This window comes from Musca autumnalis, unplaced genomic scaffold (assembly GCF_047663935.1).
Source record: "Musca autumnalis isolate F117 unplaced genomic scaffold, ASM4766393v1 scaffold_5, whole genome shotgun sequence".
NCBI lineage: Eukaryota > Metazoa > Arthropoda > Insecta > Diptera > Muscidae > Musca > Musca autumnalis.
Window position 1 is genome coordinate 98,827,660 of NW_027412088.1, and position 22,134 is coordinate 98,849,793.

A 22,134-nucleotide genomic window follows, 5' to 3' on the forward strand; every position below is an offset into this window, starting at 1 on the left:
GATGCCGTCTGGAGGGGGCGGAATACAGGAGAGGTAGATGTTAAACAGTTCCGGAGATATCACCCCACCTTGGGGAACTTCCTGTTTCACTTTACGCGATTTGGACTTCTTGTTCCTGAAATCCACGTATGTACGACTGGCGTCCACACATATAGTTGACTATTCAACGTTTCAAGCTTAATCGGAGGGTTGTCGGCTCAGTGTCCTCAAACAGCCTGGAGTGCCTGACTGTATCAAAAGCTTGTGATAAGTCAAGCGACACCATCACTGTTCTATAACACGGCCGTCTCTTGTTGAGTCCTTGACAAATATACATATGTGGAGATGGCGTGCAGCGCTATTGTCGTGCTGTGCTGCTTTCGGAATCCATGCTGATGATCGCAACTTGATAGCTATTCCAGATATTGGCGAGGACTAAGGCCTCAGGGGTCTTTGCCACGTGCAACAAAAGCGAAATCAGTCTGTACGATTCACTTTTGCTGGCATCCTTGCCTGGCTTCCGCTGTGAGACCACCCTGCCCATTTTCCAGACTTCCAAACAGTGTTCATGTGTTTGTCCGTCCGATTGTCTGCCTGTCTGGAGGGCTGATTCGAACCAAATTTTGGGTATCGTAATATTTTGTGCAAACTTAGTCTAAGTTCGAAGATGGTCCACTAGGTCCACTCCTTCGGGTACCTCCCCCACAGAAGTTCAAAAATTTCCTGTAAAATGGTGTGAACGATAACTCTTGAAGGCAGTAACCGATTTGGTCTATACCTTACACATCGTAATATTTTTACCAGATATAGATCAGGTTATAATATGGACTATATCGGTCCATTCCTTGGGGTACCTCCCTCACAAATTTTCGGAAAAGTGCAATTTAAGACCTCCTCTTGAATACCTTTGATTTTTGTTGTAACAACTTGTATTTGCTGCCACCATTGAGACGGTACAAGTTTTTTCAGGTGCAAGTCCATACCTCCTGAGAAAATGGCCTGAAAAGAGGAAAAAACCTCTACGGCACCATGTGTAGAGGCTGGAGTGCACGATAACTCTCTTATTTTATTTCTTTTATTTCTTTTAATTTTGCTTTGACAGTGCGCGTTGTTTTCTTTTGCCTTGTTTGTCAAATAAATGTCAAATCAGCAGTTGGACAGATTTACCACTTTTTACATAACGAATTTTGGCATGCTCTCTTTTAAATTTTGCTTCAAGTTTTACTACTTTTTGCGGTTAAGGTACGCTTTCCGAGTTAATAATGGTAAAAGTGGTAAAACTTTAAGAAACTTTAACGTAAAGGAACAAAGCTTATATGTTTGGATGCCGGTCGTTTGCTGAATTCAAAAATAAGATGTCGAAGGGATTTCCCCAAGGCAGTGTGATATCTCCGAAAATCTTTAATCTCTGGATCAAATTATTTTAATTACCATGGTTTTCACCACCGAGAAGTCTATTGGACTCATTCCATTGCCTCGACAGTTAGACCTAAAGAAATAAATATGATCAGAACAACGCCCATATTGTTCATTCGTACCCGAGTATTTCCTCCCGTATTAGTATAATGTACCAGGAGCGTATGATTAATTACATTTGTATCAGAAATAAACCTCATACGTACCCTTGTACAAAAGGCTGATTGAAGTAAAGATTTTAGACCCCACACATGTTAAGACCGTCTGTCTGGCTGGTCTTGAAGAGAGTAACCGAATTGATTCAAACTTTGTTCAACGTAATATTTCTTCCAAACTTAGATAAAGTTCGGAGATGGTCTAGTAAGTCAATACTCCTTCTGATACCTCAACCATAAAAATTCAAAATTTCGCATGAGTGCAGTTTGGGAACTGTTCCAGGAAAATTTTGAAATTTATACCGAAGATAGTTCTTGTGATCCTGATTGATGGGCCAGAAAATGTCACAAAAACCCTTCTCAGCCTTTAAGCTAAAGAGGGTATACATATACACTTTGATAGACCAAAAAACGTGCCTCATCGAAATAATAGGTTTAGACCCAAAGTATGTATGTTTGGACAAATCTGTTTCAGACAATTTGGACTCAGACAATTTTGGAGCAATGCAAGCCTGTCCGTCTGTCTGGCCTGTGCGCACGTTAACACTCGAACGAAGCAACCGATTCGTTCCAAAATTTGGCATTCGTAATATTTTGTCCAAACTTAGTTCAAATTCGAAGATGGTCTCATTTCGGTACCTCCCCCACAAATGTTCAAAAATATTCACTAAAATTGTGGGCACGATTGCTCGCGAAGTTTAAGAGCTCCTCTCAAATCATTGTGATTTTTATACCCTCAGCCTTTAGGCTAAAGAGGGTATTTACACTTTGATACGACCAAAAATGTGCCTCATCGAAATAATGGTTTTAGACCCCAAGTATGTTTGTACGATATCCGTTTCAGACAATTTTGAGTAGATATAATAATGTCAGTCCGTCTGTCTGTCTGTCTGGCAGGCTGGTGCGCACGATTCGGTTCAAATTTTGGGTATCGAAATATTTTGTCCAGATTCGATTTAAGTTCGAAGATGGGCAATATAGGTCCACTCCTTCAGGTACCTCCCCCACAAATGTTCAAAAATTGTCCCAAAACTTGTGCGCACGATAACTCTGGTAGGGAATAACTGATTTGGTCCATACTTTGCACATCGTGTAATTTCTACCAAACTTAGATGAGGTTCCAATATGGACACAATCGGTCCACTCCTTCGGGTACCTCCCACACAAAATCTCGGAAAAGTTCAGTTTAGGACCTGGTCTCGAATCGCTTTGATTTTTGTTTACGCAAGTTGTATTCGCTGCCCTCTATACGACGCTGTAAGTTTCATTAGGGGCAAGTCCATACTTCCTGAGATAATGGCCTGAAAGTTACAAAAAACCCTATGACACCGTGTGTAGTGGTTGGAGCGCAAGATAACTCTCGAACGGATCTGCCGATTCGGTCCAAAATTTGGCTTTCGTAATATTTTGTCCAAACTTAGTTCAAGTTCAAAGATGGATTATATCGGTCCACTCCTTCCGGTACCTCCCCCACAAAAGTTCGAAAATGTTCGGAAAATTTGTGCTTACGATAACTCTTGAAGGGAGTAACCGATTTGGTCCATACTTTGCACGTTATGAAATTTCTACCAGACTTAGATGAGGTTCCCATATGGACTAAATCGGTAAACTCCTTCGAGTACCTCCCACACAAAATTTCGGAAAAGTTCAGTTTAGGACCTGCTCTCGAATCGCCTTGGTTTTTGTTGTAACATCTTGTATTCACTGTCCCCTATACGAAGGTACAAGTTTCCTGAGGGGCAAGCCAATACTTCCTGAAAAAATAGTCTGAAAGTTGAAAAGCAAACCCTATGACACGGAAATGCCGATTCAGGCCAAAATTTGGCCTTCGTAATATTGTTCCAAACTTACTTTAAGTTCGTAGATAAGCCATATCGGTCCACTCCTTCAGGTACCTACCCCACAAAAGTTAAAAAATATTCGGAAAAATTGTGCGCACGATAACTATTGATGGGAGTGACCGATTTGGTCCATACTTTACACATTCTCATATTATCTACCAGATATAGATCAGGTTCGAATATGGACTATATTTGTCCTCTCCATCCCGTACCTTCCACACAACATTTTGGGTAAGTTCACTTTAAGACCTGCTATTGAATCACTTTGATTTTTGTTGAAGCAACTTACATTCGCTGCCTCAATTACGATGGTAAAAGTTGTTTCAGGGGCAAGTCCATACTTCTTCAGAAAACAGCCCGAAGGGTGTGAAAACCCCCTATGGCACCCCCATGGTCTATGCCGGTCCATTCCTTTAAGTACCTTTTCCGCAAAATTTTTGAAGTTTAATCCTAATCAACATTTTTGTCGGTTCATACGACCAAAATTTTGAAACCCCCTAATTACATAAGTTTGTTGTGAAAAAAGTGATTCAATTTGCACAGGCTGATTTGTACTTGTTTTTCGGTAGAATGCCCTTGCAGCACCCTTTACGGCGGTACAATTTTTTCAGGGGCAAGTTCATACTTCCTGAGATAATGGCCTAAAAGCCCCAAGAAACCTTGACGACTAAAATGGTAAATTCGCAAGATAACTCTCGCAAAGAGTTTCTGATTGATCTACAATTTACACATCGTTTTATTGGATATAAACCATTTTCACATGTAATTCGAATAATTTCAGTTGTAATTCGAAACATTTCATTTGTAATTTAAGAATTCCAATTGAATTTAGAATTATTTCATTTGTAATTTGAGAATTTCATTTGGAATACGAATTATTCCATTTGTAATTTGAGAATTCCATTTGAAATTCGAATAATTCCATTTGTAATTGTAATTTGTTCATTTGTAATTCGAATTATTTAATTTGTAATTCGAAGTTTTCCATTTTTAATTTGAATTTTATACCCTACACCACTATGTGGAAAGGGTATTATAAGTTTGTTTTGGTAAAAATTCATGTAACACCGCGAAATATTCGTCGGAGACCCCCAATGTGGTATACTTCATATCTCGGCGAGATAAAGCGATTTTGAGATGTGTGTCCGTCCGTGTGTCCGTCTGTCCATTATAAATTGTAATCAAACTCCAGGCCGAAATTACGAACCGATCGTCACGAAATTTGGTAAGGAGGTCGGTTTCACATCACATTGGTGATTATCGTGAAATATTTAGCTGGTAAAATGGACCAAAAACATAATTTTTATCCGATTTTGTAGATGTTCTGTAGGTCGCAATAAAAGTCAGATCGCCTAGAAATTTTAAGTAAGGTAAGATTATATGACGAAGAAGTAGCTTGCAATTGGAGATGGCGATCAGATAATATTTAGAGGGTTAAATGGACCAAAACTTTTGTGTGAAAATTGTGAAAAATTTTAGTATACAGCTTAAATCTTTATTCTTGGAAGAGACATTCCGGGCAAGTAAGCTATACTTGGAAGACGAGCGCTTGACCTTTCTATTGATGTCAATTGTGTTGGTGTACATAATAAGATAACAGAGTTACAGCCTAATATACCCTGTTTTTTGTTTGTAGTGTAATGATAAACACACTAGAGGTCGCAATTATAGCCCAATAATCACGAAATTTTGCACGAGGTTGGGAGTTAGGTTGAGGAAGATGCCTATAATTTTGGATGATGATCTTATATTATTTAGCGGGTGAAATGGACCATTACTTTTGTATGAAAAATACAAAAAAAATATTTTTGGTCTATATTATATTTCCTGGAGGGCATATACCGGCAAAGTATACTACATATGAAAATAGAACTACTGACCTTCCCCCTGATGAAAATTGCAATAAAGCGAAACAATTATTTTGTTAGAAATGTTGATATGTGGAAAGCTAATTCCCAAGGGTAAAGGTGTAGGGTATTGCATGGTCGGCCCCGTCCGACTATAGCCTTGGCTTACTTGTTTCATTTGAAATTCCAAATAAAAAACTACGATTTGCAAATAGAAAAATTCAAATTAAATATGAAAAAATTCGAATTACAAACGAAATAATTCGAATTTCCAATGGAATTCAATTCTTTTATACGCTCAGCCTTTAGGCTAACGAGGGTATATACACTTTGATAGAATAAAAATGTGACTCATCGGGTTTAGACCCCAAGTATGTTTGGACGAAATTAGTTTCAGACAATTTGGAGTCGGTTTAGCTATGACCGTCCCTCTGTCTGTCTGTTTGGATGGTGCGCTCGATAAGTCTCGAACGGATCAACCGATTCAACCCAAATTTTGGGTAATTAATATTTTGTCCAAACTTAGTTAAAGTTCGAAGATGGGCCATATCGGTCCACTCCTTCGGGTACCTCCACCACAAAAGTTCAAAATTGTTTTGTAAAATGGTGTGAACGATAACTCTCGAATGGAACAATCGATTTGGTCCAACCTTTGCACATCGTATAATTCGAATATGGACTATATCGGTCCACTCCTTCGGGTACCTCCCACATAAAATTCGGATAAAGTGAATTTTAAGAGCACCCGTCGGATTGTTTTGAAATTTTCTTCAGTAGGTTGTCCTTGCGGCTCCCGTTACGACGGTACAATTTTTTTCTTGCGCAAGTCCATATTTCCTGTGATATTGGCCTAAAAGTTCCAAGAAACCCAGAAACCCTGACGGCACTAACCAAAATGGTAAATCCGCAAAATAATTCTCGCAGGGAGTTTCTGATTGGTACAGACTTTGCACATCGTATTATTTCGTCCATCGTATTATTTCATGTATCAGGTTGGAATATGGACTATATCGGTCCACTGCTTCGGGTGCCTCCCACACAAAACACTGAAAAAGTGAAGTTTAAGAGCTCCTCTCGCATCGTATTGATTCTTTTTTCAGTAGGTTGTTCAAGCGGTTGTTCTTTTACCACGGTACAATTTTTTTCTGGAGTAAGTAACTATAAAATTACAAAAAAAAAACTAAAAAATCGATTTTTTTCAAAATTTTATAAAAATGTTTTACATTAATTTTTTTCAAAAATTAAAAAAAAATACTTCTTGGATTTTCATGAAACTTATGTAGCTCGTATGTTGCTCCATGTTGTTCCACAAAAGTTCTAGTCCACCAAATTTGGAATTTCTAGTACCTGAGGAAAAATAAAATAGCTCATGTTGTGTAAACGCTACGGTAATTTATTAAAACTATTTTTAAAGGCCACAATCCTACCTAACTTACAAAAAAAAAAAACAATGAACACAATATCTGTTGTAGTTTCCAAGAAATAGCTACTTCTTTCTCCAGAAATTTGCAAAAATTACCTATTTCCCAAAAATAGGGAAAATGTTCGTCTTTAGGGGCGCCCCACGCCCACACCTTTCAATATTTTGACCTAATTTTTTGGTTTTCTTAGTTTCAATATGTTTACTATCAAATCCCATATAGAAATTAAATATCTTTTACAAAACAAAATTTTGATTTTTGGCCAGGAAAATCCATTTCTGAACCACCGTGTGTTTTGTTTGGTATTGTTGTTTTTTCTTTTTCTTTTTTGGTCAGTGGCTGATATCTCCGTCAGAACGGCTGACTGATACTTTCTTACTTATTTCGGAAGAAAGTCAATACTTTCTATGATAATGGCCCCAATTCTCCCAAAAAAAGCCTCTCGTACCAACTAAATTGGATAGTACGTAAGATAACCTTCAGACTTCTCATTCTAGTACGTCCCACACAAAGTTTGGAAAGAGTACAGTTCAAGGACTCACCTGGGATCGTTTTTAAATTTTTTGCAACATGTAGAGTATGAGGCCCTAGTTAAGACGCATGGTAGAATAAGAAAAGGTAGCGGCAATACCCAGCTGACTGAACTGGGCTTTAATGTTAGTGTCAAATTCCATACGACATGTTTTTTTATATTTATTTCTACGTTCGATGTATATTAGGGATATATATTTTTTTTTTTTTAAGAAAAAATAGCTGTGTTCCTTTACTTACCTGAGGTTACCATTTTTACCATTTTTAACCTGCAAAGCGTTCCTTAACCCCGAAAAGTGGCAAAACTGGAAGCAATTTTTAAGAGAGTGAGAGAGGAGAGAGAGCGAAAATGGCTTTCTCTTCTACCACAGGCTACCAGTCAAATTTCTGCAGGTAAAAAATGGCAGAATTATTTTTCGACTTTTGTTTGACGATTATTTCACAATGAAGAAGAAAATGGACGAAAAACAGAAGAAAAAGTCGAACGCTGACAAAACTAAATTAAAAACTGTGAAATAAAAGACGAAAATTGATTTTTTATGTTTCTTTTTGACATTGCTGCCAGATCTACCATTTTTCCGTTCCTTTACTTTTCTGGTAAAAATGTTCACGAGAGAGCAATTTTGACACTTTTCTCTTTTACCACTCTTACCATTAAAAAAGTAAAGGAACAAAGCTAATATATTCATCAGAAAAAAACCATTTCCCATAAAGACTACTTCATATAAATGACATGAAACCTCCTCCAAGTCCGAACGACGTCCCGCATACTAAAACACCGCTTATAGAGGCGGTAGAACATTTGTTAATATGGTGTGGTATTTTCATAAGTTTGAAAAATAAAGCCCTAATAAACATTTGTTTTTTGATTTCAAAAACAAGAGATTGAAACTGCTTCTCCCTTTTCAATGAATTTCCAGCGACCTCAAACCTATTTGCAAGAATTATACTTTCTGCGAGAAATAATGCATTTAGTGGAATGATATAGAAACATTCATTCATGTTTTCCAAAATATTCAATCAAATGTGAAAAAATATTAGTTTCTTAAATTTCAATAATTTATAGAAATTTCCTTATTTTGTTTACATTTATCTTTGATACTAACGTTACAAACAAAAACAAATTCCTATGTGGTTGTTGTTGATTTGTATTTGTTGTAGTACTTACTATACCTGGTTTGTTCTACCATGGTTAAGACGGTACAATTCCTGAGAAATTGACCCAAAAACTCAAAGAAAAACCTTATAGACGTCAGAAGTATTGTGTTTGCTTCTTTTCTTTAAGTCCGAGGCTGAGGGTATATATCTGTCGACATAAGCTGAGGATATGTAACTGTCGGCAAGGCCCACTCTTTATTTTTCCTTGGTTAATGTATTAAGAAATTCTCTTTTTCTTGTTAATTTTATAATTTTCAACTTTTTTTCTGATCCAAAATATGCCGATTAATTTCTTTTTCAATAAATCGCATTCCTCCCCTACGCCTAACAATTTTCATTAAATTGCAACAAAGTGATTAAGAAAATTGCCATTGATTTTTTTTTCTTCGTCGCTTTCACTGTTGTGTTGTGGTTCGTTCTTGCATCGCTGCAATAGGGTCGAATTTTCATTTTGTAATTGTAAGTTTTTATTGTTGCTGTTATTGTTGCTGTCTATATTATAATGGTGTTTTGAAGCAACAACAGCAACAACAAACAGCATTTTTTGCAATCTGTCTTTGTTTGGCTGAATTGTTGTTTTTGTTTTATTCTTCTTCACTCATTTTTGCAATATAAACAAACCTTGGATGAGAAATGAAAAAATAAAAACGAAAAGTCAAGAAGAAAAACAAAAACAAGCCCCCTTTCCGGGTCTATTTCATCTTCTACATATTTCATCCCCTCAAATGTGAAGCAACAAATATGAAATGCATTGAGGCCTAAATGAGCGGACAAGTACCAATTTTCTTTTTTATGAGACAAGAGAAATACATATATAACTCTCTCGTCTCATTTCAAAATATGTCTCAAGAGCGTAAGTTTTGTTTTTGTTTGTGGCTATTGTCATTTGTTCTGTTCATTACTTTGGCCAAGTGTGCTATTTTTGTTGCTTTGATGTCCTTATTTTTTTTCACTACATTTCTTTATTTGTATATATATATCTCTTTTTGATAATGAACAGCGTGTGTGTGTGCGTTAGTGTGTATTTGTAGTTGGCCTACTTTGGCCAAGTGCAGTCGTGCATTAGTTTGTTTGGTATGCTGGAATCCTTTGATATGTAATGTGTCCCCCATTTTCATTATTTCTCCATAAATAAGGGGAGCAATTCAAAAGCCCACTAAATGAGAAAGAGACAAACTTTGTGAATAAAAAGTTTGTATGTGATTGTGTGTGTTAAATAATGGCGAGGTCAACATTTTATCCACAACAGTGGAGGGAGCACAACAGAGTAAATTTCAATAACCTTCCCCAACCTATTCATTCGTTCACTACCCCCATTTACAGCACTTTCTCTCACTTGTTTTCAACTCGGCCCACACACACTCATTATAATGCCCTTTACCTTCGACTTGTCTTTCTTTTTTGCATTGCTTTCCTTTATTGGGTGAACAAAAATTATGTTTTGAACTTTGTTGTGTTGGGAAATTGGTTTGTGGGGCCAAAGAGGGAGAGAGTTTGTTTTACATTGGCCCATTTTTAGTTGTTGTAGTTCTCTTCTTTCTTATACCATTGTACTTCCATATGACTGTGTTTGTAAACATTTCACTGTTGCCGTCCACTGTTTTTTTCTGCTGTCTATCACTTTTTTATTATAAAACAACCAAATGAACGGGGAAAAATAAATGAGAAAAACAAATTCATTTTGTCTTTGTTATGGGGAAGAGAGTGAGAGTAGCCATTACTACCCCACAAAATCAGCTGTTCAATTCATCATCTACCCACTTTGTTTTCCTTTTTTGGCAGTTTCATTTCAAGATTCGTTTTATCAATGAAAATAAGTGGATGCTGTGTCACGACGGGTATTATTTTTTAAGGAGGTCAATCTTCATTTTAGAAGCTAATTAAATGTTGATGATGAAAATTAACTTATGATTTAAAAAAAAACCGAACACAAAGAAGTCCTCATAAACGAGTTGAAGTGAGTCTTTATAGAGGGACTGAATGGAATTTTTATAAGCGAACTGAAGAGAGTCTTTCTAGACGAGCTGAAGGGAGTGTATAAAGACGAGCTGAAGGAAGTCTATATAGACGAGCTGAAGGAAGTCTATATAGACGAGCTGAAGGAAGTCTTTATAGACGAGCTGAAGGGAGTCTTTATAGACGAGCTGAAGGAAGTCTTTATAGACGAGCTGAAGGAAGTCTTTATAGACGAGCTGAAGGGAATCTTTGTAGACGACTTGAAGGGAGTCTTTATAGACGAGCTGAAGGGAGTCTTTATAGACGAGTTGAAGGGAGTCTTTATAGACGAGCTGAAGGTCGTCTTTTATAGACGAGCTGAAGGAAGTCTATATGGACGAGCTGAAGGGAGTCTTTATGGACGAGCTGAAGAGCGTCTTTATAGACTAGCTGAAGAGCGTCTTTATAGACTAGCTGAAGGGAGTCTTTATAGACGAGCTGAAGGGAGTCTTTGTAGACGAGCTGAAGGGAGTCTTTGTAGACGAGCTGAAGGGAGTCTTTATAGACGAGCTGAAGGAAGTCTTTATAGACGAGCTGAAGGGAATCTTTGTAGACGACTTGAAGGGAATCTTTGTAGACGAGTTGAAGGGAATCTTTGTAGACGAGTTGAAGGGAGTCTTTGTAGACGAGCTGAAGGTCGTCTTTTATAGACGAGCTGAAGGTCGTCTTTTATAGACGAGCTGAAAGTCGTCTTTTATAGACGAGCTGAAGGTCGTCTTTTATAGACGAGCTGAAGGTCGTCTATTATAGACGAGCTGATGGTCGTCTTTTATAGACGAGCTGATGGTCGTCTTTTATAGACGAGCTGAAGGTCGTCTTTTATAGACGAGCTGAAGGTCGTCTTTTATAGACGAGCTGAAGGTCGTCTTTTATAGACGAGCTGAAGGTCGTCTTTTATAGACGAGCTGAAAGTCGTCTTTTATAGACGAGCTGAAGGTCGTCTTTTATAGACGAGCTGAAAGTCGTCTTTTATAGACGAGCTGAAAGTCGTCTTTTATAGACGAGCTGAAGGTCGTCTTTTATAGACGAGCTAAAGGTCGCCTTTTATAGACGAGCTGAATGACGTCTTTTATAGACGATCTGAATGACGTCTTTTATAGACGAGCCGGAAGGTCCTCTTTTATAGACGAGCCGGAAGGTCGTATTTTATTGACGAGCCGGAAGGTCGTTCTTTACAGACGAGCCGGAAGGTCGTCTTTTATAGACGAGCCGGAAGGTCGTCTTTTATAGACGAGCCGGAAGGTCGTCTTTTATAGACGAGCCGGAAGGTCGTCTTTTATAGACGAGCCGGAAGGTCGTCTTTTATAGACGAGCCGGAAGGTCGTCTTTTATAGACGAGCCGGAAGGTCGTCTTTTATAGACGAGCCGGAAGGTCGTCTTTTATAGACGAGCCGGAAGGTCGTCTTTTATAGACGAGCCGGAAGGTCGGCTTTTATAGACGAGCCGGAAGGTCGTCTTTTATAGACGAGCCGGAAGGTCGTCTTTTATAGACGAGCCGGAACGTCGTCTTTTATAGACGAGCCGGTAGGTCGTCTTTTATAGACGAGCCGGTGAGAGTCTTTATAGACGAGCCGGAGGGAGTCTTTATAGACGAGCCGGAGAGAGTCCTTATAGACGAGCCGGAAGGTCGTCTTTTATAGACGAGCCGGAAGGTCGTCTTTTATAGACGAGCCGGAAGGTCGTCTTTTATAGACGAGCCGGATGGTCGTCTTTTATAGACGATCCGGAAGGTCGTCTTTTATAGACGAGCCGGAAGGTCGTCTTTTATAGACGATCCGGAAGGTCGTCTTTTATAGACGAGCCGGAAGGTCGTCTTTTATAGACGATCCGGAAGGTCGTCTTTTATAGACGAGCCGGAAGGTCGTCTTTTATAGACGATCCGGAAGGTCGTCTTTTATAGACGAGCCGGAAGGTCGTCTTTTATAGACGAGCTGAAGGTCGTCTTTTATAGACGAGCCGGAAGGTCGTCTTTTATAGACGAGCTGAAGGTCGTCTTTTATAGACGAGCTGAAGGTCGTCTTTTATAGACGAGCTGAAGGTCGTCTTTTATAGACGAGCTGAAGGTCGTATTTTATAGACGAGCTGAAGGTCGCCTTTTATAGACGAGCTGAAGGTCGCCTTTTATAGACGTCTTTTATAGACGAGCTGAAGGTCGTCTTTTATAGACGAGCTGAAGGTCGCCTTTTATAGACGAGCTGAAGGTCGCCTTTTATAGACGAGCTGAAGGTCGCCTTTTATAGACGTCTTCTATAGACGAGCTGAAGGTCGTCTTTTATAGACGAGCTGAAGGTCGCCTTTTATAGACGTCTTTTATAGACGAGCTGAAGGTCGTCTTTTATAGACGAGCCGGTAGGTCGTCTTTTATAGACGATCCGGAAGGTCGTTTTTTATAGACGAGCCGGAAGGTCGTCTTTTAGAGACGAGCCGGAAGGTCGTCTTTTATAGACGAGCCGGAAGGTCGTCTTTTATAGACGAGCCGGAAGGTCGTCTTTTATAGACGAGCCGGAAGGTCGTCTTTTATAGACGAGCCGGAAGGTCGTCTTTTATAGACGAGCCGGAAGGTCGTCTTTTATAGACGAGCCGGAAGGTCGTCTTTTATAGACGAGTCGGAAGGTCGTCTTTTATAGACGAGTCGGAAGGTCGTCTTTTATAGACGAGTCGGAAGGTCGTCTTTTATAGACGAGTCGGAAGGTCGTCTTTTATAGACGAGTCGGAAGGTCGTCTTTTATAGACGAGTCGGAAGGCCGTAAAAAAGTTTTATGGTGATTGTTGGATCCTAGAGCTGAATTTTCTACAATCGTTCTTCCATTCTGCTGAATATTTTGGTTTAAGCTTTCTTATAGTGGTACTTTGATATCTTGCAAACAGATTGCCTGATATCTTGGAATTTGAGGGGATCGTGAGGTATGAAATTTTGTAGGTGAACTGTCTCTAGACCAGGAACATTGATGTTGATGTCCGTTGACCTGTGGAAATTATACGAAATCTTCATCATCGTGCTAAACATTTAAAAACTATTCCCCACGAACGTTTCAGAAAAGGCAAGAGGAGACTTCTCCTATAGCTTCCTATACGAATTTAACAATATTTTCCAATCGATATGGCTGTACTTTTGAATTCGTAAAACATTGCCATTATAGGTCCCGATTTTCAAGAAGAAAATATCTCCATGCATGAAATTTCAATTTATTTACATTCAATACAAAGAAAGCCATTTCAAGCCAATTATACATGTATTGGGAAATTAACTTAATTCCTAACATAGGCTCACCTTTAGTATAACACCCATATAAATGTACCGCCTTCTTCACATACACCTTCTTCGACTGAGAATGGAGTTTTTATTGGCCCTTGAGACACTCTTTCGTAGTGCGGTTGAATTATGCAGCATACGATCCTATAAAATACAATTAATATTTGTTTAATAATCTAAAATTTTTCTCTTTCTCTCTTTTCAGAATCTTCAAGAAATCAATATATCATGGTGTCATTTAATAACAGAAAATGGTGTCGAAGCTTTAGCACGTGGTTGTAAGCATTTGCGTAAATTCTGCAGCAAAGGTTGTAAGCAGGTTAATGACAATGCCATATCGTGTTTGGCTAAATACTGTCCCAATCTGATGGTGCTCAATTTACACAGCTGTGAGGTAAGCAACAACATTTCCTCAGCTTTTAGCAACTACTAATTAACATCTCGTCCTCCTTCTCCTTCTTTCAGACCATTACCGATTCATCGATACGACAAATAGCAAGCAATTGTCACAATCTACAAAAGCTGTGCGTATCCAAATGTGCCGAACTGACCGATCTATCACTGATGGCACTCTCACAAAATAATCCATATTTGAATACCCTGGAGGTATCCGGTTGTCGTAATTTCACCGATTTAGGTTTTCAGGCATTGGGTAAAAATTGTAAATATTTGGAACGTATGGATTTGGAGGAGTGCAATCAAATAACCGATTTAACGCTGGCACACTTGGCCACCGGTTGTCCAAGTTTAGAGAAATTGGTGAGTAAAAGTGTATCTATTTTTTAAGTTTTTATTTACCATCTTATTTGCTTCTTCCTTTTCTCCACAGTTTCTATCTCATTGTGAACTGATAACAGATGATGGTATACGCCAACTGGCAGCCGGTAGTTGTGCAGCGGAAAGTTTATCCGTCCTCGAATTGGATAATTGTCCTTTAATCACTGATCGTACATTAGAGCATTTAGTATCTTGTCATAATCTACAAAGAATTGAGCTATTTGACTGCCAATTAATTACAAGAGCAGCAATACGCAAACTAAAGGTAATGGCCACTTTTGCTTCTTTGTTCATTTTCCCTTCAACCCCCCAAAAAAAGGCTACACCAACTCGTCTACTTACCTGCTTACGTACTTGCTTAGTTGGTCCTCTACAGAACATTTGCACAATAAGCCGAACTAAGAAAAGCTTTCCATTCCTCTATATTTCTCCAATTTGGAATACCGCGCTTTCCGATCTCACCTTCCACTTGTTTACTTCATTGAAGCTTTAGCCTTCCAGTTATATGTGTACCAACTCGCGGCCCGTATCTATACGCCTTTTAAGCGGGTTCAACAAAAACCTCCAGTTGAAGGTATAGACGAGCTCAAGGTCGTCTTTATAGACGAGCTCAAGGTATCCTTTATATACGAGCTCAAGGTTTATAGACGAGCTCAAGGTCGTCTTTATAGACGAGCTCAAGGTCGTCTTTATAGACGAGCTCAAGGTCGTCTTTATAGACGAGCTCAAGGTCGTCTTTATAGACGAGCTCAAGGTCGTCTTTATAGACGAGCTCAAGGTCGTCTTTATAGACGAGCTCAAGGTCGTCTTTATAGACGAGCTCAAGGTCGTCTTTATAGACGAGCTCAAGGTCGTCTTTATAGACGAGCTCAAGGTCGTCTTTATAGACGAGCTCAAGGTCGTCTTTATAGACGAGCTCAAGGTCGTCTTTATAGACGAGCTCAAGGTCGTCTTTATAGACGAGCTCAAGGTCGTCTTTATAGACGAGCTCAAGGTCGTCTCTATAGACGAGCTCAAGGTCGTCTTTATAGACGAGCTCAAGTTCGTCTTTATAGACGAGCTCAAGGTCGTCTTTATAGACGAGCTCAAGGTCGTCTTTATAGACGAGCTCAAGGTCGTCTTTATAGACGAGCTCAAGGTCGTCTTTATAGACGAGCTCAAGGTCGTCTTTATAGACGAGCTCAAGGTCGTCTTTTCTAGACGAGCTCAATGTCGTCTTTTCTAGACGAGCTCAAGGTCGTCTTTATAGACGAGCTCAGGGTCGTCTTTATAGACGAGCTCAGGGTCGTGCTCAAGGTCGTCTTTATAGACGAGCTCAGGGTCGTGCTCAAGGTCGTCTTTATAGACGAGCTCAAGGTCGTCTTTATAGACGAGCACAAGGTCGTCTTTATAGACGAGCTCAAGGTACGTCTTTATAGACGAACTCATCTCGTTATAAAGACTAACTCCAGCTCGTCTATAGAGAGACAAGCTTAAGCTCGTCCGTAAAGACTTGCTTAAGCTCGTCCGTAAAGACTTGCTTCAGCTCGTCCGTAAAGCCTAGCTTTTGTTCGATTCAGGTCGGCTACAAAGAATCTCTTCAAGTTGTCTATAAAGTCTCCCTCTGGCTCGTCTATAAAGACACCATTTTGCTATTCCATACAAACTTCTCCCTTCTCTTTTACAAAGACTCCCTCCTGCTTGTCTATTAACCCCGCTTTTAGCCCTTTTATAGACGTTTTCCTCTTCTGTTTTTAAAACTAATTCTCTTATTTCTTCTTCTTTTTGGTTTTCGTCTCTTCACAGCAACATTTACCAAATATAAAAGTTCATGCGTACTTTGCCCCAGTTACACCGCCACCAGTTACCACTGGACAACGACCACGTTATTGTCGATGCTGTGAGATTTTGTGAGATTCGGCCATTGGCTTTGCACGAAAGCTACTGTGCAAAGGCCCCACGGACTGATGGTATATCTTTTCGACAATTATCCTGATTATCTTGACGATATTGGTAGCATCGCTTTTATTGGTACATGTTTTCGCTGCTATTTATAAATTAAATATTTGAGTTTGGCAGACAAATGAAAGAAAAAAGGACAAGGAGAACAACTATGGAAATCATAACTACAACAACTACAACCTCCACGAGCAACTACAACATCAACAACAGCGTAGTAAATTGAAAAGGATTTTTAGATTTTACTTTAGCAATACAACAATGTGTTTGTTTTCTTGATATTAATTAATTACAACAAAAACAGTTATTTACTAATTTATTTGTGGCTATACTTGTGCAAAAACAAACAACAACAACAAAAATAGCAATGAAATGTAAAACAAAAAATATCGATAAAAGAAGAAATTGGATAAAATTGTAATTCTCAAGATAAGAAACGATAAACGAATTATTCGAAATCCTACTAACAACCTCAACTACAAACCCACTTCCCCCCACTCACTCACTCACTCCTCTCTCTTTAAAAAAAAAATCAAAATATTTTAAAAATTTTGTGTTTTTCTGTTTTTTGAAAAAAAAAAACAAAAAAGTATAAACCAAAACACGTAAAAAACAGCAATTTTTTATATATACGAAACCAGAAAAAAAAAATTGAAAAAAGAATGTTTAACATTTATAAGAATTTTTTTAGTGATAACGAAAAAAAGAAGAAAATAATATACATACTACATACATACATATACATATAAATATTTTAGATTTTAATTTTTTTTAGGCAAGCTGTAATAATAATTAACAACAAAAAAACTTATGTTATATACACATACATACATATGTATTTTTTCATTTTTCATTTTTCTTTTATCAACCACGACAACTATAAAAATTTAGTTGGATTTCAAAAAAAGGAAAACGAAATTGTGACGTTTGTTTTTAATTCGATGTGTTTTTTTAATTTTATAAATTTTGTAAATTATTTTTTTATTAGTTTTTTTTTTTGTTTATTTTCTTTGTATTTTAAATTTTAAAAAAGAAAAGAAAATATTAACCCTATTCCTAACAACGAATTAGATTATGAAAATATATTTAATAATTTCATATCCAAAAACCACCCACCCCAATTTTTTTCATTGAAACCACAGCACCAGAAGAGAGCCAGAAAAAACAGCTTAAACGAAACTTGTTTGAAATATGAAGTGATTTCAAAATGCTTTATTACTGAACTAAGTGCAAAACAAAGATTTTAGATTCTGTGAATAATTTCTATAAATTGTATATCGGGGGCTTAGTTCTTGTTTTCTCTTTTTGAGCTGCCGACAATGCTTGTTTATAAACACCCTATTATGGACTTCAGCTCGTCTAGAAAGACTCCCTTCGGACTGTCTATAAAGACACAATTGTGCTCGTCTAATTTCTATTTATATCTGAGGCTAAATTCTTGTTCTTTGAAAATGTGAAATGAAAACTATAAAGAATATTGCTCTGTTCCAGAACCTGCAGGTTCTAGAATTAGAATTTTTTGAGAAATTTATAAGTGTAAAAATGATCAGAAATTAAAAAAATAGTCGTATCCATGGCTTCATTCTCTTCAGTCAGCGATCTATTCTCCCAAATGTGAACCAGGATACTCTCCTCCTTGAAAGTAAGGGGGATACATTCCTCAATTAGGTTGAGGAGTAGCGTGCTCTATATCTGTTTAGGCTGTCGTTTATATGGTCCAGTTGCGGAGTGTCGTCCCCACCCTTAGCAAAGTCCGTTTGTCTCCAACCCCAGAGTTTGAGCTGCTATTTTGTTGCCAGTGTCCATATTTGTGATGGCCAGGGATATTGAGATTGATGCACTTTTAGAAGTGGAGACTGAGGGGGACTGAGATCAACCGCGACATGGACTCTGCAAGACTTGGCTACTAAGCTCCGTTCAAATACAATTAGTAAATCACAGGAAACTTTCAAAACATCGATAGGTACGTGGTGGCTTATCACCCCGTACCTCCTACCCTGAATGTCTTATTCTATGGCGCTCGTCGTAGAGATGAATTGAGGATTAATTAATGCACCTGGAGGTATTGGATTTCTTTAACCCTATGAAGGCAATGCTTGGCAGTTGGCATGCTAGGGTGTCAACCAGGGTTGTTGTTTGTCATGCCGCTTCGGAATGGGCAGACGTGACTGTCGTTGGTCGAGTGAGATTCGGGTCGTCCCGAAAACGCGTATAAAAATCATATATAAACAAGTATGAGAGGTCTATAGTCGGACGGTGCCGATCATGTGATACCCTATACCACTTCCTCTGGTACTAGTTTTCCATGGAATTTATTTCATATGATTGCGACACTTATGTTATTGATATAATAAATTGTTATTTTTGCATCATTTACTATTGATAAATTTGCATCGGAGGAGAGGTCAAGAGTTGATTTTTAAGTTTCGTCTTCCTAATTTCTAAGAATATGCCCCAGAATTTAAAATTTGGACCAAAAATTAAATTTGGATATTTTTCCCAATTTCAGCCACTAAATCGTCATATGAAATGCCCAAACACGCAACCCTCAACGTAACCCTTTGAGGGTTCCGTCTTTGGGTATTTCAGGTGACGAAATACTATCCGATAATTTTGCAAAATCTTCCTGAAATAAAGATATAGTCATTATACTTTAAATTTTAGCAATTTTCACACAAAATTTTGGTCCATGTTAAACTGCAAGTTTCTGCGGAAAACCCAAACTCTGCTCAAAATTTCTCGCCGATCAGACTATAATTGCGATATACAGAGCTGCTACAAAATCGGTAATCGGTTTTTTTTGTCCATTTCACCCATAACTATAGGGGTCTATTCTGATCTGAACCCGACTTCCATACAAAATTTCGTGACGATCGGTCCGTAATTGCGGCCTGGAGTTGGATTACAATTTTTATTAGACGGACGGAAACACATCTCAAATTCGTTTTATCTCGGCGAGATATAAATTTTGGTGTACCACATGGTGGGTCTACGACGAATATTTCGTGGTTTTACATGACTTTTCGGAAAAACAAACTTATACCCTTTCCACATTGTGGTGTAGGGTATAAAAAAGAAATTACTTTTTTCGATATTAGTCCATATTTAGATTAGCCAATTTTCCTTGCGACAATTGACAGTTTGTCGGTGAGAGAGGGTGTTGAGAGGCAAAGGGTTACCATATACCTCACCTCTCTCTCTCCAACAAACTGACAATTGCCGCAAGGAAAATTGCCTAATGTAAATATGGACTTATAATTTATCGTAATAAAAATTAGTAGCTTCTTGCGGGTTCTGCAACAGACATAAAATCTTTACGGCTTTCAACTTTGAATACTGAGTTGACATGATCAGCACCACATGTAATTTTCACATTTACCTTTGTCTACTCTCACATCTAATATGCCTGAGGAGCTGATTAACCACCAGCGAAACTATCGTAGCATATTGGTTGGATGTGTATGGAACTCCGGAGCACACAGAGGGGGAATATGGATGTAATTTTTTTAAAGAATAAAGGCCTAGGTACATAAGTGGCTTGCTTTCTTGCTTAAGTTAATTCTTGTAAAATACTAAAAGGAAAAGGGCAACCTAGTTCGAATTTAGCTCGGCCCTTTTTAATGTTTTGCCAGTAATGACTTAAGCCAGACTTCCATGCCTCTTATTTACCGTTGTGTCAGACAAAATTAACGTAATTATCAGGCATGTCACCGAAACGAATTCCGATCGAAAGTGGAATTAATTCCGTATTTAGCTTATTTAGAAAACGAAAAACAAAAAATTTTTTGCAATGAAACCACTATTGATTTTGCAAACGGAATTGTATTTTATTTTTTTTTTCTAATTTTCCACTTTAAAACACTTAGAAATAATAAATATGTTGTTTTATTAACAAATTTACATTTAATTTCATATTTAAAGTAAATAATGAAGTTTTCCGATTTCACAAAATCGATCGGAATCTGAAGAAACTAAAACAAAAACGATCGAAATGAAATTACGGAATTGAAACCATTCCGATCGGAATCTGTGACATGCCTGTATTTATGTTTTTACAATATCCCAGCAAGAAAATTGGAAGTGGTGCAATGTAGAGTTATGATTTCACTACATCCTTCGATGCAGTCCACACGGTGTTATGAAAAATGCACTCCAATTGCTTTAGAGATCCCTACAAAAAAAAAGAAAAAAAAAACAACCAGCTGGTTGATCCCTAAAAGCAGCGACACATTTCTTCAAAAAACAAACAGGAGTGTATACATTTGGAAGAATTTGTTATAAAAAAAAAAATCAAATTAAAGTTGCAAACATTTTTCCGGTAATGGAGTTGGAGTCTATGTCGAAACCTGAACTAGTAATGGGAAGGCAACATAAGAAACCATTTCGATGATGTATAAAATGCAGAGGAAAAGGAGGAAGTAGATTAAGTTTCAATTAAAATTATCATTTGTGTTTATATATAATAAAGTTCTTAATATTCTTATTTTTCACAGACTGTATGTAAAACTCATATTCGAACACTCTTCAAAAATGAGTAAAATCGTTTATTTACAGCAAATATGACAGAAACAAGTGCATTAATTTATTTGATAGAAAATATTTAAGAATAATTTACATGAAACAAAATATATATTTGAACTAGTTCCCTCATTTAAGGGTAGATGGCGTTCAGAGTCTAGGTAAAATTCATAATCGAATGTCTTAAGGCACAATATTTTTGCTTTTTTGAAGGATATTTCAGGTAAAGTGTGACTTTTTTGTACTTGAATATCCTTGCGGAGGCCTTTTATGTCCAAAAACATAAAATTTAGTAAAGTTACTGTTGCAAATTTTTGTAAAAATTGAATTGATTAAAAATATGGTAAATTTTCTACAAAACTAACCCACATTATTATAAGTCTTCTTTTGTTATAGTTTGGATTTACCGAACAGATTTATAGCGTTCCGGTTAACATAAAGTTAAAAGTGGCGATTGAATTTAAAATGAATGTAAAAATTATCAGGGCAATCATGAATATTTCCCTCGGAATTTTCCGCACGGAAAATAATTTTAAGAAGTAAAATTCTTTTAAAATCAAACATTAAAAACTACTTGAATTACTTAAATTTGGAATATTCTCACCGAATATATATATATGCCTCCAAATTGGTTTATTTTGCGTTTTCAAATCCATCAGATAGTAAAAGAACACATATAATAATGGCCCTAAGCAACATTGTTCAAGAAATGAACAGTAATAACAAATTTTGAATGGATATTGCTAAAAATAGCTAATCTTAGTTGTTCTATGACAAAAAATATTGAAAAGAAATGCTGCCAACTCATGAGAATTTAAGCCTGTCTAAAACGCATTTTACATTTATGGGTACTTTACACGATATGTTTTTTACATATGAGTTGTCACTTCTCCCATACAATATATATATGCAAAGTGACAGCTCATATGTAAAAAACATATCCAGCCCAATCATGAATATTCTTGCGGAATACAACTCTCGCGGAATAGATTTTTCTCGATAGAACATTCCTCCTATCATGAATGATGTGAGAAAAATAATCATTGAATTTGGCAGCACTGAAGGGTCGTTTTCATACCTTGTGTGCCCTAATTGTGGTGAAAACAAAGAGAAAATTTGAAGTGTTTGTGTTTTTAGACAAAATCAACAAATTTAATGAAATACATTACACTTTTATACATCAAAGACATTCAGAAGATGTTGCTAATTATGAAAAACATCAGATGTGATTGGAAATTTCTAAGAAGACAGTGCAATTGACTCCATTGTTCTATGGAACTGTCACTATCATGAATGTGTTAAGCG

The 22,134-nt window shown here is 37.4% G+C and overlaps 2 protein-coding genes across 22 annotated transcripts in view; both read left to right on the forward strand.

Annotated features, from left to right (window-relative positions):
* LOC141406088 (F-box/LRR-repeat protein fbxl-1) overlaps positions 1–20,465 on the forward strand; it is a 134,822-nt gene extending 114,357 nt beyond the window's left edge. For all 21 annotated transcript variants that reach the window (XM_073991145.1, XM_073991142.1, XM_073991138.1 and 18 more), the window contains 4 exons: positions 13,802–13,990; positions 14,062–14,355; positions 14,426–14,638; positions 16,159–20,465. In XM_073991145.1, coding sequence (XP_073847246.1) covers positions 13,802–13,990; positions 14,062–14,355; positions 14,426–14,638; positions 16,159–16,266 — 804 coding nt within the window. In that variant the 3' untranslated portion in view covers positions 16,267–20,465. The remainder of the gene's footprint in view (positions 1–13,801; positions 13,991–14,061; positions 14,356–14,425; positions 14,639–16,158) is intronic.
* Miro (mitochondrial Rho GTPase) overlaps positions 1–22,134 on the forward strand; it is a 637,534-nt gene that overhangs the window by 168,961 nt on the left and 446,439 nt on the right. The gene's annotated exons all lie outside the window — the stretch shown is intronic.